Genomic DNA, 16166 nt, shown 5'->3' on the forward strand with positions numbered 1-16166 from the left:
GTCTAACAAAAGTATACTTTTTTCTAATTTCACATATGAAAGTTTTATTTCAATTTTTCTGTATACAAATATAAATTAGGACTTCTGGCAATATCTTTGATCTTGATGTTACTTTTTAATTTTTTTGTATGTCTTTTATTTTTGGGACAAAGACAAAGACAAAAGGTACTCCCGGTACCTTTTGTCCGAAAAATACTACAATAATATAAGAATTTATAAAGAGATCAGTATACATGTAAACTTTTATCATATGATATTTAATTAATAGTTATTTTATGCTATATATGGAAAACGAGTAAGGCCTAATGGAAAGCGACTACCATCGGCCATGGAGATAAGCAAACCCAGGGTTTGCAGGCTTAGCCAGTGATTCTAAATATTTTATCATAGAGTTTAGGCCCTCAAACTTAGGTATCGATAAACCTAATCAGTTAATCAAATTATTCAGAATATACCGAGTAACAGACTTGATCAGTGAAACGTAGGTCGTTGCTTAGACTAGTACTTAGCTCATATGGATACATTATAAGTCTCAGGTTCGAATCCCGGTAAGATGAATGCACAGGACAGGTCACTGTGTTCAAGTGTGTAGGTAAATACAACTGCACTCTCCATTACTTCACTCAAGTGTGATAAGAGGACAAATACCAGAACCGGAAGTGGTTTATTTGTAGTAATTTCATTGTTTTGACGATTCAAGACTGACCGTTTAAAAACGCTAACGCTAAGTGAATTATTGTGTAATTAGATTTATAGCTAATAAAATAACAACATTAGTTTGATTATCCTTAATTTTAAAAGGAAGGAAGGAAATTTTTTACTCGGTTTCGGTCGCATTGAAGAAGTTAAAAGCGTTGACACGTACCACTCACTCTTGCAATTATTAATACAGGAAATAATAAACAAAGAAGGATGCTACTGTTTTGTAGATTCAAAACAGCTTCCGTTTTTATTACTTATTGTAATCCTCTGACTTTACTCGTTTTTTTTTTGTGTATTTTTTATAACAGTGAGTAGAACTTGAGCTTAACATAAATGACTTTTCCTGGGATTTTTTTTCTTTCTAACCAGTCTTCTTGTATTCAGCTCAAGATTATATAGGAATTACGAAAACACCCATCAGTAAGATTTAATTCTGATGTAGGCATTTGTATTCCAAACGACTGACCAACGCAAAGTGGAATATTATGGTTGATTAAACTACAAAAGTTTCAAGCGAAGACGTTACTGACTGTTCTGTTTCAGTCTTTGTATGTAAAAGATTCGCTTTGTTAAATATATCTATATCAGGCATAATAGATTATATCTTTACATATGTATAAGAAACTAAAACGTATTCTTGAACATATGTTACATTTTTTTTCTATTACACTTGACATAATTTATAACTATAACTCAAGTAGTGCTCAAAAATGATGTTCGGAATCTTTGTTGGATTCGAATAACACTCAATAACTGAGATAGTTTTCTTGTTGGGAAATGAAATAATACTGAAAAACACAGAATGAGGTATTTCCCTTCAGTATTACTATATAGTCAAAGACAATTTAACAAATTGCTCAAGTACCTACGTGTTGTAATGGCTTATCTATTCATGCGTTGGTCACACGTTTGTCTGAAAAGCACGTAGCGACCGCAGACAATTGTTGTTAATTAATTAACGCGGCAACAATGAAATTAGTTACCTATTTCTTATTATCAATCGTTTTATTTGACATCGTGTGAATCTTATATGATTTAATATTGTTGCTGTTAATGTTATTTAAAAATGCAATATCTTTATCTAGTTGAGTGGAAAATGGACATAGCGACTCAATCTTAGTGTTGTAAGATACTGCGAGAGTATTCTAGTAATTCTCCATTAGCATTACTGGTTGAACGACCTATATTACAGAGGAAAAGTAACTCCAATCACCAATATTGAACTTGAAGGAATACATTAAACAGTCTGTGAAATTATTCTTAATCGTTTTCTTGTAGTTATATAAAGAACAACGACTATTTCAAATAAAGAAAGACAAATGTGATATCCTCTGAACGATTTCGTTCATCGCACTCTCAACGGAGACTAGCGATATAAGTTTGCACAAGTGTGTGCAAAAGCACAGGTGTATTTACCATTATTTGGTCTCAGGGAGTTTAAATGCCAGTCTACACTTACACAGTACTTTTAAAATTAATAACCAATAAAATTAAGTATACCATAGTGTAATATATTTAATATGACAATATTTTAATTGATAATAATTATTTCGATAAGTTTTTTTTTACTATTAATGTAAGTACTTGTCAAAGCAAAAGTTACTGTCATGTACAGTTAACACGACAGGTTTTTTTAAATCTCGCCTGTCTGTGCAATATTATAAATATATAATAAGTGCAGGTATTGTTAGCCCGTAATTATTTTCCTTGAATATTAAACCTGTTTTTTTGATTTATAGAGATGAAAATACAAATAAATAGAATGATTAGATTGCAATAAGACAAAAAGTAAATTTATGTAAAACGACACTAAGTCAGAAACTATTTTAATTAACTTATGACGAGTAAAAGATAATTTACTCTTGGGTTAATTATATTTAATACTATATATTTGTTCATGTCGTGTTACTCAATAGTTAAACAAACATTAATGGGTTTAAATCTTTCATAAAGTACGGGTTTTCTTTCTTTCGGGTTTTCATTTCGCTCTATATAATATATTTAATTGTTTTATACAACGATTACGAGTTAATATTGGATGTTTTTTTGCAGGTAACAAAAATTCTCATTAGAAATAAGCTTCAAGTATTGTCGTAAAAATTAGATGATGTCTTTACCCAGCTAGATAGTGTTGCTTATATATTTCAATCCGAAAGGTTTTATACTGTTCCTATTTTTTTTTAATTAAAATTAAAAAAAAAACAAGAATTTTTATTGAGCTTTTTCTGTTCGATATTTAAATTCTTTTATTAATTTATATTATGACGGTGGGTTTTCCTCTAGTACCTTTAGTTCATTCGAAATTCAACTGTTTGTTGTGTACTTGTCTGATAAATGTTTATTTGCATTTTTTTAAACAAGTTACGTACAGATATTATTTATGGTCCATATATGCTTATTGTATTCATTCTACGTCGACCGCTAATACATCAGTCAATAGCTACTGTGTTAACAATAAAATTATACATAAGAAAAACCAGCGGCATTCCCAAAATTGCTTACAAAAAAAAATTATAACTTGGAATACATTATTCAATAATATTCCTTTATTTGCATATTTGTGTCTGTTTATTTGACGGTAAATTAAAGAATTTGCTTCGCTCAGTATTTAGGCAGTTTTTCATGAGACTTAACATAAAATTTAAAATTAACTACAGTATTAAATAAAATTCATAAAACAATTATAACATGGTGCAAGATGCTTTGGTCCATTAACTTTAATTTACTCAAAAATATGTTTTCGTTCCACTGAAAGTAAAACACTTTCAAAACTGAAAACTGCAAAATGGTGTTACCGATATAGTTGAAGGTCTTTAATAAATAACAAAGTATGCGAAAAATATTAACATCTTAACAAAAAAGTTCCGAGTATATATTGGTTATGTGTCATAAATGTTTCCAATCCGATATTAGCGCTTTCGGAGGCGGTTTTTGGAGTTATATAACCTATGGTAATAATTGAAGGCAAGTTTTTTATAGCTGAAAATACTACCAAAGAAAAATGCATAAAGCATATAGGTATATGCGCTAACAGTTTTACGCACATTCAATTCATATTTGATATATTTATTTTGAATCAATCTTCAATTTTATTAAGATTAAGATTCATTCTATTTACATTATTATTTAGATAAAGATATGTTAATTATATATTATTGTATATATATACAATAAATCGAGGTTTTTGAGTTAATTTAATGCATTTATGTTTATATCCTTGGATATTCTAAACTTAAATTAGTGTAGAAACGGAGACTAGATGGATTAAAATGAATTATATTTCAAAATATAATTATCAGTCACACAAAAACGAATATGAAACGAACTTATATATTTCTGTGTTAATTATGTGGATTTTCTGTGTATTTATCGGTATCGTATACTTAGTAAATAATTGACATAGTATAATGTCATCCTATGGGCTAAGTTCTTCATTAAAACTAACAGTAAAACCTACTCAGACTAACGCTTATAAGTTTTAGTGTCTATACTCCCTGGAGTCAAATTCGCATAAAACTAATGGGATTACTCCTGAACTCTGTACGGAGCTGTCCGAATGCCAACGGACTATTTGATTTTAGGAATAATTTCGCACACATTTTATCTAAAGTGCTGTATTTCCTGTATGTCAAAATATGTAGAGTATTACAATTATTTATTAAATAATTATTAAAAATATAACGTAGAACTAAATTACCATTACGTATTATAAAAATAATCTCAAAAAGGCACAGCGGCAAACGTCTTTGGAGAAAGAGACAAATATTATATTTATTAATATGTATATAATATGTGGCCTATGCACTTGGCTATTATCCGCTGAGACTAATCGCCGTGACCGAGTTAATGAAGTTATTAACAATATATTAGTAAGACCTCTTAGAACAGATTGTTCATACTATGTGCTTTTTTCGTGTAAATTCTTAGTACATTTTCAGTGATTTCAGAATTTTTAACAAATAACGGTACTTTTTTGGACCGGACTCTGTTATCGCCATTTACGGGAAAATGTCTTTAAATTATAAATCGTGACACGAAAATGGGCCATCTCATGTTAAATGACTTCCACTGACTCTAGACATTTCAACTCCAAGGAACAAGTTTCTAGTGTTGTAGTTACACTGGCTAACTCACCCAAACCGGAATGCATTAATACTAAGTAATACTGATTGACGGTAGAAAATGTATTTTTCTTGTATTAATGTACCTTTTAATTGTAATAAAAATTAATTTGTAAGGAGTATTGTTATTATTCCAAGCGATCGAGATTCATACAGAAGCAACTTTTCATTTTGGTATGTAATTAAATGTAATATTTTATAAATAATTTGTTGTTTATAGTCCATATACTTAATTTTATAAATATGAAAGTAACTCTGTTTGTCTGTCGCTGTTTCGCTACCAAACCACCGAACCGAAATTGAAGAAATTTGCTATGAAACAAACTTGAACTCCATGAAAGGACATAGGCTACTTTTTGCCTAACACCTGACAACCAATCCATAAAAACAAAATAAAACCATATAAATAAAAAAAATTAAATGAATTTTATTTATATGGACAGTATTATATTGGTCATGAGAAAGATAACCGCAATGTAAAAAAAAACGATCAATTCAGAAAAATACTTTTTTTCAAGCTCTTACAAACGAAATGTGAAGTGAATTTTTGTTTAAATAAATAAGTAAATAAATAATTCAACAATTCAATTAATAAGATTAATTAAATGTAAAGCCATCTGCGGCTCAAAATGTAGATTGAACAAAGATCTGGCTTAAAACTGTGGTTATTATTTGATAAAGATTATTGGATTCATTATTTACAATTAAACTTTGCACGCGTATATCCTTAATCAAAATCAATGAATACTAATATTACGTGTTCTTGTTAAATCATACAAATTAATTCTTTATTCACAACGCGGTCATCATCGCTGCAGAAATTGATCGCTAGAAATGTTATATCACTAGCAAGGGAAACTAAAATATCCTTTTTACTTAGGGGCACTGACATATTGACCCTTTAAATCGGAATTATAATTACTAAGTATTGCTATTTAGACGGACAGAAGACGGACTTAGTCTCATTACCGGGTATTTTTCATCAATAATTAAAAAATAAAACAATACATTAAATAATTGTAAGACTAAATATTTTTATCTAACCGGTTATTGTTGTGTGTATTTTTTCTTAACAATATATATTTTTTTTGTTTAATCTGAAACTTTTGTAATGTTAATATGTGAAATATTAAGACGAAAGAAATATAAAAAAGGTCGTAACTTTAACTGCATCGTGTATTGCAAAATAAATCATTACTTAACCTAACTTTGTATTGATTCGGATAAAACTCATTCAACCAGATACTTCTTTATTGGTTGCGGCCTCCTTAGTAAAATATCAGAAATGTTTCAGTTTTGCAATATATAAAATTATTTAGTCTGGTCACATCGAGGTCAACGTAACTTGTTGCCTTTTATTATCTTACTAAATATAAGAGAAATTATCGACAGAAGTAATGTAATGTAAGTGATACTTCTTATATTATGACATTCATTGATCAAAGATAATGTTTTCTTATTGAAGAAGTATCTGTGTCACTTGAGATAATAACAATAAATTCCTTTTGACCAAGAAACAACACACATTAAGATTTAATGTGTTATTGTAATATTATTTATATTTTAAATACGTGATAATTTATTATTATTTATTCCGATTATTTTATATTAGCTACATACAATTTAAATAAGAGTAATTAAAATTGTTCGCGAAAAAAATGCCTAAATTAAATCTGCACTATTTGTTTTATGCTTGTATATACGTGAATATGTACTTACTTTTGAAGAGTCCCATTTTAAAACACTTTCTCATTATGTCTGGGAAGGTATTTAATTTATTTACTTCGCCCATTTATAATTTGCACACAAATTATTATTTAATTAATATATATTTAAGGGCATTTCACGATGTAAGTTTTGTTTAAAGTCCGCGTGTAGCACCGGGTCGCTACGAACTATTGCATGCGACTGAAGGAGCCGGCGCTGCGCAGGCGCAAGTGGCACCGGGCCTGTGGCCTCGCTCATTGCCACTCTACATGGAAATCACATCCATGGATTATCCAATTAGAATCGAAATTTGTCACAATCTATGAAAACAAACACGAATATACATATTTGAGTTTGTGTGAGTGAGAAAATTGGCGGTGATGTATTCAAGTTTATATATTATTATACATGATCTAATAATCATTAATCGCTTGGAAGCATTTATCGCTGAGATAGCACACACGGAAGCGAAGAAATTTTTTATGTTTTCCTTATTTTTTTGTTATTGTAAAAACACTAAGCAGAAATGCTTTTTTAATTGTTAATTACAATTGACCAAGAATTAATGTTTGCAATAGACATTTCAATTAAGGAAATTATAATTTACCAGTTTAAACATAATCAAATCTTTTGGTTCGATTTTTTTAAAAATAACAAATAGAAACCAATTTATCTATGGAATATAAATAGTGCATTTATCTATGGATCATTTATCTAAATGTAAAGATAATAAAAACCATATTAAGAGACTGTGTAAGAAAATAACCTTGTAAATGCTATCTGTTAAGATTCTTTTATCTTTTACCCATTTAATAGCGCGATTGTCTTAATTTTGTAATACTAACTGAAATCAAATTAAGTGCTTCATAAAGTGTTATGTTCTTAGTAAATAAAGGTAATTAATAATAGATAATACAATCCTATACACAATATGAGTTCATCCTTAACAAATGAAGAGGATGATACCTTACCGTATGTCATTCATGCGATATTGTGTTTGTTGGTATATCTTTCTACCATAGAGTAACGTACCGATGTTTTTCTTTTGCATTTATATAGTCTATGCTCCGAGGGTAACATAGTAGTAGTACAATAGTACAATAGTAGTATCTGTGCCTACCAGTAGTATACCAATAATAAAATATATACAATATCTATTTATTTTAGAAAGGGCTACGTATATTTAAACGTTGTTTCTAATGATGATGTCATACTGAACGATTTAAGTCATGGCAGCCACAATCAAAGGTGATAGCCAACTGCGCCAGACAAGTCTGTACGCAATCATAGGAGCAGTCTCTATCCTCTCACGATCAAATTCCGGATATGACCGTAAAGGGTTAATGCGCAGGAGAAAACTTCACGCGCTTTCCAAGTCACAAGAGTGACTTCCATCTCGTAGACTTCGAGCTATTATTAAGAATTTTCGATTAAAAAGCCCGATAACTATGTATCGGTCAAACTGGTGTTTGGATTTAGAACTTTGGGATATGTAGCCTTTTATCTAATCAGTCGATCAACAAGGCTGACATTATTTGTAGTAAAGATTTCGTTAAGAATTATAGTAGAGTAGCTGCGGAAGATTGATTTCTTTTCCTTAACTTTCCCCTGAGTGTAGCCAATTCCAAGGAGCATAATAGAGTTCATAAGTATGTGCATAAACAGAGATGCATACTATATTATTTCACTCTAATAGTCTGTTAAGATGTTTTACATTACCATAAATATTAAATTTATTTGACAGAAATATCGTGCGACTATTATTGATCCGAAGATTTTAAGTCAGGCTCTCTGAAATCTGCTGCTCCAAACATAGTAAAGAAGTATAAGACCTTTATTATATGCCGTTCATTTCGATCAATTACTTTATGTTTTTGAATTCGTTACTCAACAGCTAAGGTATCAGCTGAGTTAGTTTTTATCGATTTCCATACAGGGTATATATAGTATATTTAAAGTTGATTTGAAATTCAAATGGGGAAGCTTTCGTGTCTTATTCCAAATTATGTATTTGTACCATTTACAGTTGAAAAACGTTCAGTAGTAAAACTTGGATTAGTAGTACAAAATCTTAATTAAAAGTATAACTCCCTACTATATTGTCTCAACAGGAGGACTGATTCACATTTTGCCAAATACAACAAAAGTGTACAAAGTGTAGTGTAAAAGAGCCGAGATGGCCTAGCGGTTAGAGAGCGTATTATAAAAAAAAGTGTCAAATTGAGGAATATTTACGTTTGCGTAAAGATTGCATAAGAAATAAATATTGATTATTTGGAAGAGCGTACATAATTCGGATGTGATCGGTTTTACGAATTATGCCGATGCTACATCTAAGTTGTGTCGTACTATACATCTGAACTGATAATTACGGGTTCTCATCCAAGCAAACTAAACTTTCATGTGCTTAATAAATATTTCTAATTCATCTCGAGTTCGGCAGTAAAGGAACACATCGTGAGGAAACCAGCATAGGTCTAATATTTACGAAATTCAGACATAGGTAAACTCACCAACCTACATTAGATATATTATATGATATGATTTATATAGTAATTATTTTTAATTTATATTTCTATATAGATAAGTCATTAATGTTAAAAATTCTTATGTAAGTAAAGAAGTTTATACATACATAAATGTATTTAACAATAAGAAGGGGAAATAACAATGTTACGTAATATAATAACTGTATTAGTCTTGCATTAGTTTAAAAGGCTATAAACCGAATGGCTTATAATATATACGAAAGTATATGTATAAATGTAAATGTAGTCGAAACTTGAATAAGTACAACACTATATTTCTTTAAACAATAGAGCCGAGTAGCATAGAAAATATAAATAAATTTTCTTTATTTAATTTTGTTTTAATCGATGCCTTTTCACACAAAAGCACATGTACACACAGTACATACCCACAGTCACAGGCAGAGAGCGGATGTTAAGATATGTTGACGTAGGTCGGTGATTTTAATGATGCTGTTGTTGTTATTTTACATATGAATAGAAAGGAGCGCCATCTATTGCCGATAATATGAAATATTAATTTTCACAACTACTTATGTGTATAGAATAATGAATAGCATATATAATAATTGCAAATTATTTTTCGATTTTTCATTTTTTTTTTGTTTTTCTTGGAGGTTTATAGTACATTCAATGAAAAATAGGTGGCGTGCTCGTGCGAGTTGTATCGGATTTTTTTACAAAGGTAATCAAAGAGACATTATACTTAATATTGACTAGTTTATGTATACTTTTCTTATATTTTTGTCAAGAGGGCACAGATTTACTTGGTTTTTATTGTATTACTAGCGACCCGACCTGGTTTCGCACGGGGGCAATGCAGTGTTTCTTTACTATATTGCCAACGCATTCAATCGAATTACTATCTATTAAAAATATAGCATAAAGTTCCATTGCGTAATTTTAAAGATCTAAGCATACATATGGACAGACAGGACTTTGTTTTATACTACGTAATGATAATGATGATGAAAGTGACAGATTCTGACATAGTAAGTAGGTAAGATTGAAGTTTAATAGATAACGTGAGAGTATTTTTTGATAATAGTTTAGAAATAAATTTATATATAATAATACTCTTTATTGCACTGAGAAATTTTACACAGAAGTTTTAAACATGAAATTTTTGTTTACAATGGCGGGCTTATTTCTAAAAGAAATTTCTTCCAGCCAACCCACAGCTGTAAGAGATAGTGTTATATAGCAGGTATAAATAGTGCAACATTAGATACTCTTAGTAACATTATATAAAAGAAACAATATTAATATAATATATATTACGCTTACATAAATATATATAATAGAATAAATACATATATATTAAATTATTATACTTATACTACATCTAGATACACAAATATTATAAATATATCTACCGTACAAAAATAAATAAATAAATAAAAAAAAAAAAGATAATGGTAAATTTGTCAAATTTATGAAAGTTGTGAGAGAAAGTGCTCTTTTACTCTTTTTTTAAAGAGGTTGATATTTGGACTCTTTTGGATGGATTTTGGGAGACTGTTCCAGAGATTTGCTGCACGTACCGTGAAGGAGTTAAGCAGAAACTTTGTATTACATCTAGGCACTTCTAACTCTGAAGTAATACAGGAACGTCTAGAACGTGTTGGAGGAGGAAGAAGATTGAAACGGGAGCGAAGATAAGCAGGAGAATTTGGATCATTAAGAATATTAAAGAGGACTGAAAGGATGTGCATATCACGGCGAAGGCGGATAGGGAGCCATTTAAGTTGAGTACGAAATGCAGATATATGGTCATATTTACGTAAGCCGTAAATGAACCGAATAGCCAGGTTTTGAAGACGCTCTAATTTATTAAGTAGCTCCTCAGTCACATCCAAAAAGCAGACATCAGCGTAGTCGAGGATTGGTAGAAGAAGAGATTGCGCTAGCATAATTTTTGTACTGAAAGGGAGAAAGTATTGGAGACGTTTAAGAGAGTGGTAAGTGTAGTGTATCCGCTTGCTAACATCATTGACTTGGGCCACCCAGGACATATTGCAGTCAATAACAAGACCCAAGTTCCTAACTGAATCGCAGTAAGAAATTGGAATCCCGTCATAAAGTAGTTTGGGGACTAGCCCCCAGTCTAGCTTGCTTCTAAGCCTGCTACTGCCAACAATTATGGCTTGTGATTTTTTGGGATTCACAAGAAGGCCAAAAGATCTAGCCCACGACTGAATAGCAGACAGGTCCATATTCAATAAATCAACAGCCCTGGGTAGCTCAGCCAAACTAAAATGTCGATAAAGCTGTAGATCATCTGCATACAGATGGAAGGGAGAAGTAATAAATCGGGAAATGTTATTAATAAAAATAGAAAACAGTAATGGTGAAAGTACGCCGCCTTGAGGGACACCAGCCGTGAGCTCTAACCAATCTGACGAGGAATCGTCGGTTTTTACACATTGCTGGCGTCCAAAAAGGTATGAATGAAACCAGTTAATAACAAGAGGAGAGACGTTGACTGCTCGATGAGTACCAAGAAGTATGTCAAAATCAACGGAGTTGAAGGCGCTGCTAAAATCCAATAGAGCAATTGCAGTGAGCTTGGTGTTATCCATAGCCCACCGCACATCCTCCGTTATCTTCAGCAAGGCACCAACAGTGCTGTGGGATGGACGAAAACCGGATTGGAAAGGACATAACAGGTTGTAAGTTGTAAGAAAGGAATAAAGTTGTTCGTGTACAATGGACTCAATGACCTTAGAGAGGATAGGGAGGATAGATATAGGACGATATTGGGACATAGAGGTAGGATTGCTGGTTTTGGGAAGAGGTATAACGATAGCCCTTTTCCAGAGTGTTGGGAAGACATTGCATGAAAGTGAATAATTTATAATGTGAGTGATCACTGGTGCAATGTCATCCAACACTGGTAGAATCATATTAAGGCTGAGGCTATCGCTACCAATGGCTTTGGTTGAAATAGAACGGACACACCTCTTGATAACATCTTCAGAAACCAACTGGAAAAAGAAAGAGGGACAGTTTGGTGGTTCAAGAGAAGATAAATAAGAAAGAGTCTCTGATTTCGTTATAGGATCTACAGTAGTGGGAGGGCTAGTGAAGAAAGAATTTAGCGCTTTAAGGTCAACGGAACTGTGGCAGGCTACAGGAGTTTTGCCCACACCCATTGACCTTAAAAAACTCCAAACTTGGGATTGACAGAGATTTTTAATTGTTGAGTGAATGTAGCGACGTTTTGCGTCCCTACACATTCTGTTGCAGATGTTACGCAATCTTTTATATTCTACAAAATTTTCCTCAGATGGATACTTTTTATATCGACTCTTCGCTTTATCGCGTTTTGCCATGGTGTTTCTGATTACTGGTGTTAACCAGGGAGCTGGTGCATGCTTCATCCGCACTGGTCGTGCAGGAGCATGGATGTCATATATACGAATCAGTTCAGTAGTTAGATCGTTGACCATGGCATCAATGTTATTCGAAGATAGTAGTGACGACCAGTCGATATTTCTTACGTCCTCTTTCAAACGTTCAAGGTTAATATGCTTGAAATCGCGCTGAATAGATACTTTGCCTCTAACCTTAGGAGGGCGCACTTTATAAGTAAGAAAAATTAAGTCATGATAGGAAAAGGGAGCAGACATTTGACCGTGAGAAATAACAAAATGAGGGTTAGAGACAAACATCAAATCAATCAATGAAGGCTTACAGCCAGGAAAGTAATGAGTGGGCGAAGACATTGAAAGTAAATGTAAATTAAAAGAAGACAGCAATGCATTCAGTTTCTGTGCTCGTGAATCGCCCTTTAATATACACGTGTTTAGATCGCCCATGCATATTACGTGATCAAAGTTCGGTAAAAGATTTGCTAAAATGTTTTCAAGGTCATTAAAATAATTAATTTTGTCACTAGGGTTGTAAAGAACACCAAGTAGAATTTTTTTATGATGTATCTCAATACTTAAAAAAATATATTCTATAGAGTCTACAGAATGTGGAGGGGAGCAGAGAGTAATATTGGCCGGAATATCTCCGCGCAAATAAATACCCACTCCACCTCCACCACGCCCAACGCGGTCGTGGCGAAACAGTTGGTAGCCGGGTAGAGAGCAAGAAATAGACGGTAGGGAGGGTTTTAGCCATGTTTCAGAAACCAGAATGCAATCGACTACACTAGTGTCAAAGGATGTGAGAAGATCAGAATGATGAGCTGGTAGACTCTGCGCGTTGATATGCACCAGTGAAAGGAGGTTCTTATTTGGGAGAAATACTTTCTGGAGTTTTGCCTCCAGAAGTTCAGTATCAGATAGTGAGTCATTGTTACTGCTTAAGGCACTTTCATAATCATCTGACGTACAAGAAAAATAATCATCTTCAAAGTTCATCAAAGTAGAAATAAATAGATATAAAATAAATAAATATATATAAATATGTATATAACACTATAAAAAAACAGTATAAATAACTTATAATTATGATATAGACTAGAAATACAAAAAACTAAATAACTATTTGCCAATAACAACACTATTCCTATGTATAAGTTGACTGCAGGACAAACATAGGTATGAATTTTATTAATGTTAATAAAAAAAAAAAAAAAAAAATTATATTTTTATACATTAAAAAAAAATACGGAAAAAATGATAAGAGGTAAAAAATAATAATAACATGCTGAGTTAAAATAAAAGTTAAATCAAAAATTAAAAAGCGGTAAATGCAATAACCAAACGCAATGCTCACAGACAGTAGACAATGTGAAATAGACAGTTGACAGTGACATAATCAAATATTGTCGTCAATCTTATGAATGTTATTTTTATTGAAAATACCTTAATATACTAAAAAGTTTGTGAAATTTAAAAAGATAACGTTTAACTGTTTGAAATTAAGATAAATGAAGTGAACAAAGAGACTTCAGTGTACCCTCAATTACAATATAAAATATTTAGACTGCTAAAACATGACAAAAATAATTATGGTAACAATAACAAACTTAAGAAATTAATAAATATGTTTTAACACTATGGAGCTGTCGTGTTTTTAGGATACTTAGCTATCAGCTGCTTCAGTTCATCTTGAGACACGACCTTAACACGGGATTTGTCCGGCAGAACAATAATTATGATGCCATCTGCAGACCAACATCTTCGAATCCCAAAATGATTTCGAGCGGCAACAAAAACTTCCTGTCGGGACTTTGTTAAGAATTCCGTTACTTTAATTGATGAACCTTTCAACGATGTTTTAGCTCTCCAGACATTTGAGCGAAGTTGCACAGTTGTGAAGCGCACTAAAACAGGCCGAGCCGAGTTCTTTTTGGCACCTAACCTGTGGCAAGATTCAAGTGACTCAGGTTTAACATTAGTCAGTTTCATCTGCTCTGTGAACACAGTCATCGTCTTCTTTACCACATCCTCATCCACACTCTCCATAATGCCATGAAGAAGTAAGACCTTTCTTCTAGACTGTGTCTCCAAGCGATCGAAGCCAAGGATAAGAAGTTCAATCTGGGATTTGAGAATGCCTAATGATTTCCAAACAAAGGTCTTAAAAGTTTGGAACTCTCCAGCTATGGCTTTCACTGTTGGATTGGAAGCAGAAGTGGGTTGCGGCAAATTTTTCTCAAACTCTCCCATCCTGGAGTTAAATAATTTTGAAAGCTCTTCCATGCTTTTTAAAAGCTGCTCAGCTGATGTGTCCATATTTATGTGAAGTGATTAAGTTAAAAAGGTGATGATTTGTAAGAAAGTTCAGTGACCGCCAACTTATACACAGGTACACTTAAATTATAACATATACGAAAATTAATAATTTATATATTTAAAAAATACAGAGCTCTAAAATTTGCGTGTTTATGTTTTCGTGTCTACCCGCCGTATATCCGTCGCCGTGTATTTAAAGAGGTTTTGCGTATTTTTTCGTATTGTATGCTTCCGGCCGTATATTCAACTGTTGATTAATAGTTATTATTTACACTGGCAAAGTGTAAGCAATAGGTGTCGCAGCATTGCAACGAATGCAGGTCAATTAGCTAATAAATTAATAATTACAGACCGTACAACGAGGAGAACAACATCGTATGAGCGTATGAATGAATATATCGACTGCATGAAGATATATTTATATTTTCTATCTTTTTCGAATAGTTTATCAAAATTTTAGAATTTTTTCAATACATTATGTACGAACATTTTTGTGTAAAATAATTGGTTTTATATTATTATTTTAAAGAAGCGACCTTAAACAAATTAGTCGAATATTTTATTTAAAATGAAAGTTCAGCTTAAAGAAGGCCAAAAAGGCAAGTTAAAAAAGTAAACAAACACGCTTTAAATATGCTGCACATGTGTGTAATATAGGAATGGTATGCTTTCCTCTTTAGAAAAAGCCTTCATTTATTTCTTTTTACTTTATTTCTAGCCAATAGACATTATCGGCTTGATAAAAAAGTAAAATATTAAAATATGTTATTCCACATTTACATCCAAAGCTTAGAATAAGAAGATATTATACTCTTCCGTAACTATTATTTACAGCATCAAATCAAGTGTTTCGGATAGACTGTACCCTTGAATGTCATTTAATATATTTATAAAATATTGTTCCTATATTGTATTTCGTTACAAGTATCTTTCTTTTTATATTTACCTACATTTTTTTTGTTTAAAAAATACTTCAATGAAAATCATTGGTGGAAACCTTGATTTACACGTGAGATGTCGAGACGGGTTAAAAATGTTATTTTTCATACTTTCATTTCCTAAGTGAATGGTTATTTTTAAAATTTTTAATCAAAACACTTACTACTTTTATTAATAAAAAGGTTGGAATTGGAATTACATTTTTTTTATTATTTACGTCTTTGTCATTAATTCATACTACACAAACAAAAATATAAATAATTGGTAAAAGGTTCGGAAATTAAATTTCAACCGGCAAGCAATTCAGAACTCTTTCGCTAGTCACGTTATCGCCACAACACATGGACAATATATATTAAAATTTTAATTTTAAGTTATTTAGAGTTTTTTTTAAGAAATAAACTAGTAAATGGTGAAGTTTACCTGACAGACACTTACATCTAGTTATGGAACAGGGAGAAATATTGAGGATAATG

General features: G+C 31.6%; 1 protein-coding gene across 2 annotated transcripts in view; it reads right to left on the reverse strand.

Annotated features, from left to right (window-relative positions):
- Positions 1-16166, reverse strand: part of LOC124543573 (organic cation transporter protein-like) — a 61054-nt gene that overhangs the window by 20277 nt on the left and 24611 nt on the right. Inside the window, exon 1 of one of the 2 annotated variants that reach the window (XM_047121811.1) lies at positions 6543-6752. The exons of the other annotated variant lie outside the window; for it this stretch is intronic. Coding sequence (XP_046977767.1) covers positions 6543-6615 — 73 coding nt within the window. The 5' untranslated portion in view covers positions 6616-6752. Of the gene's footprint in view, positions 1-6542; positions 6753-16166 lie in introns of those variants that run through there. 2 annotated transcript variants of the gene reach the window in all.

This window comes from Vanessa cardui, chromosome 3 (assembly GCF_905220365.1).
Source record: "Vanessa cardui chromosome 3, ilVanCard2.1, whole genome shotgun sequence".
Taxonomy (NCBI): Eukaryota; Metazoa; Arthropoda; class Insecta; order Lepidoptera; family Nymphalidae; genus Vanessa; species Vanessa cardui.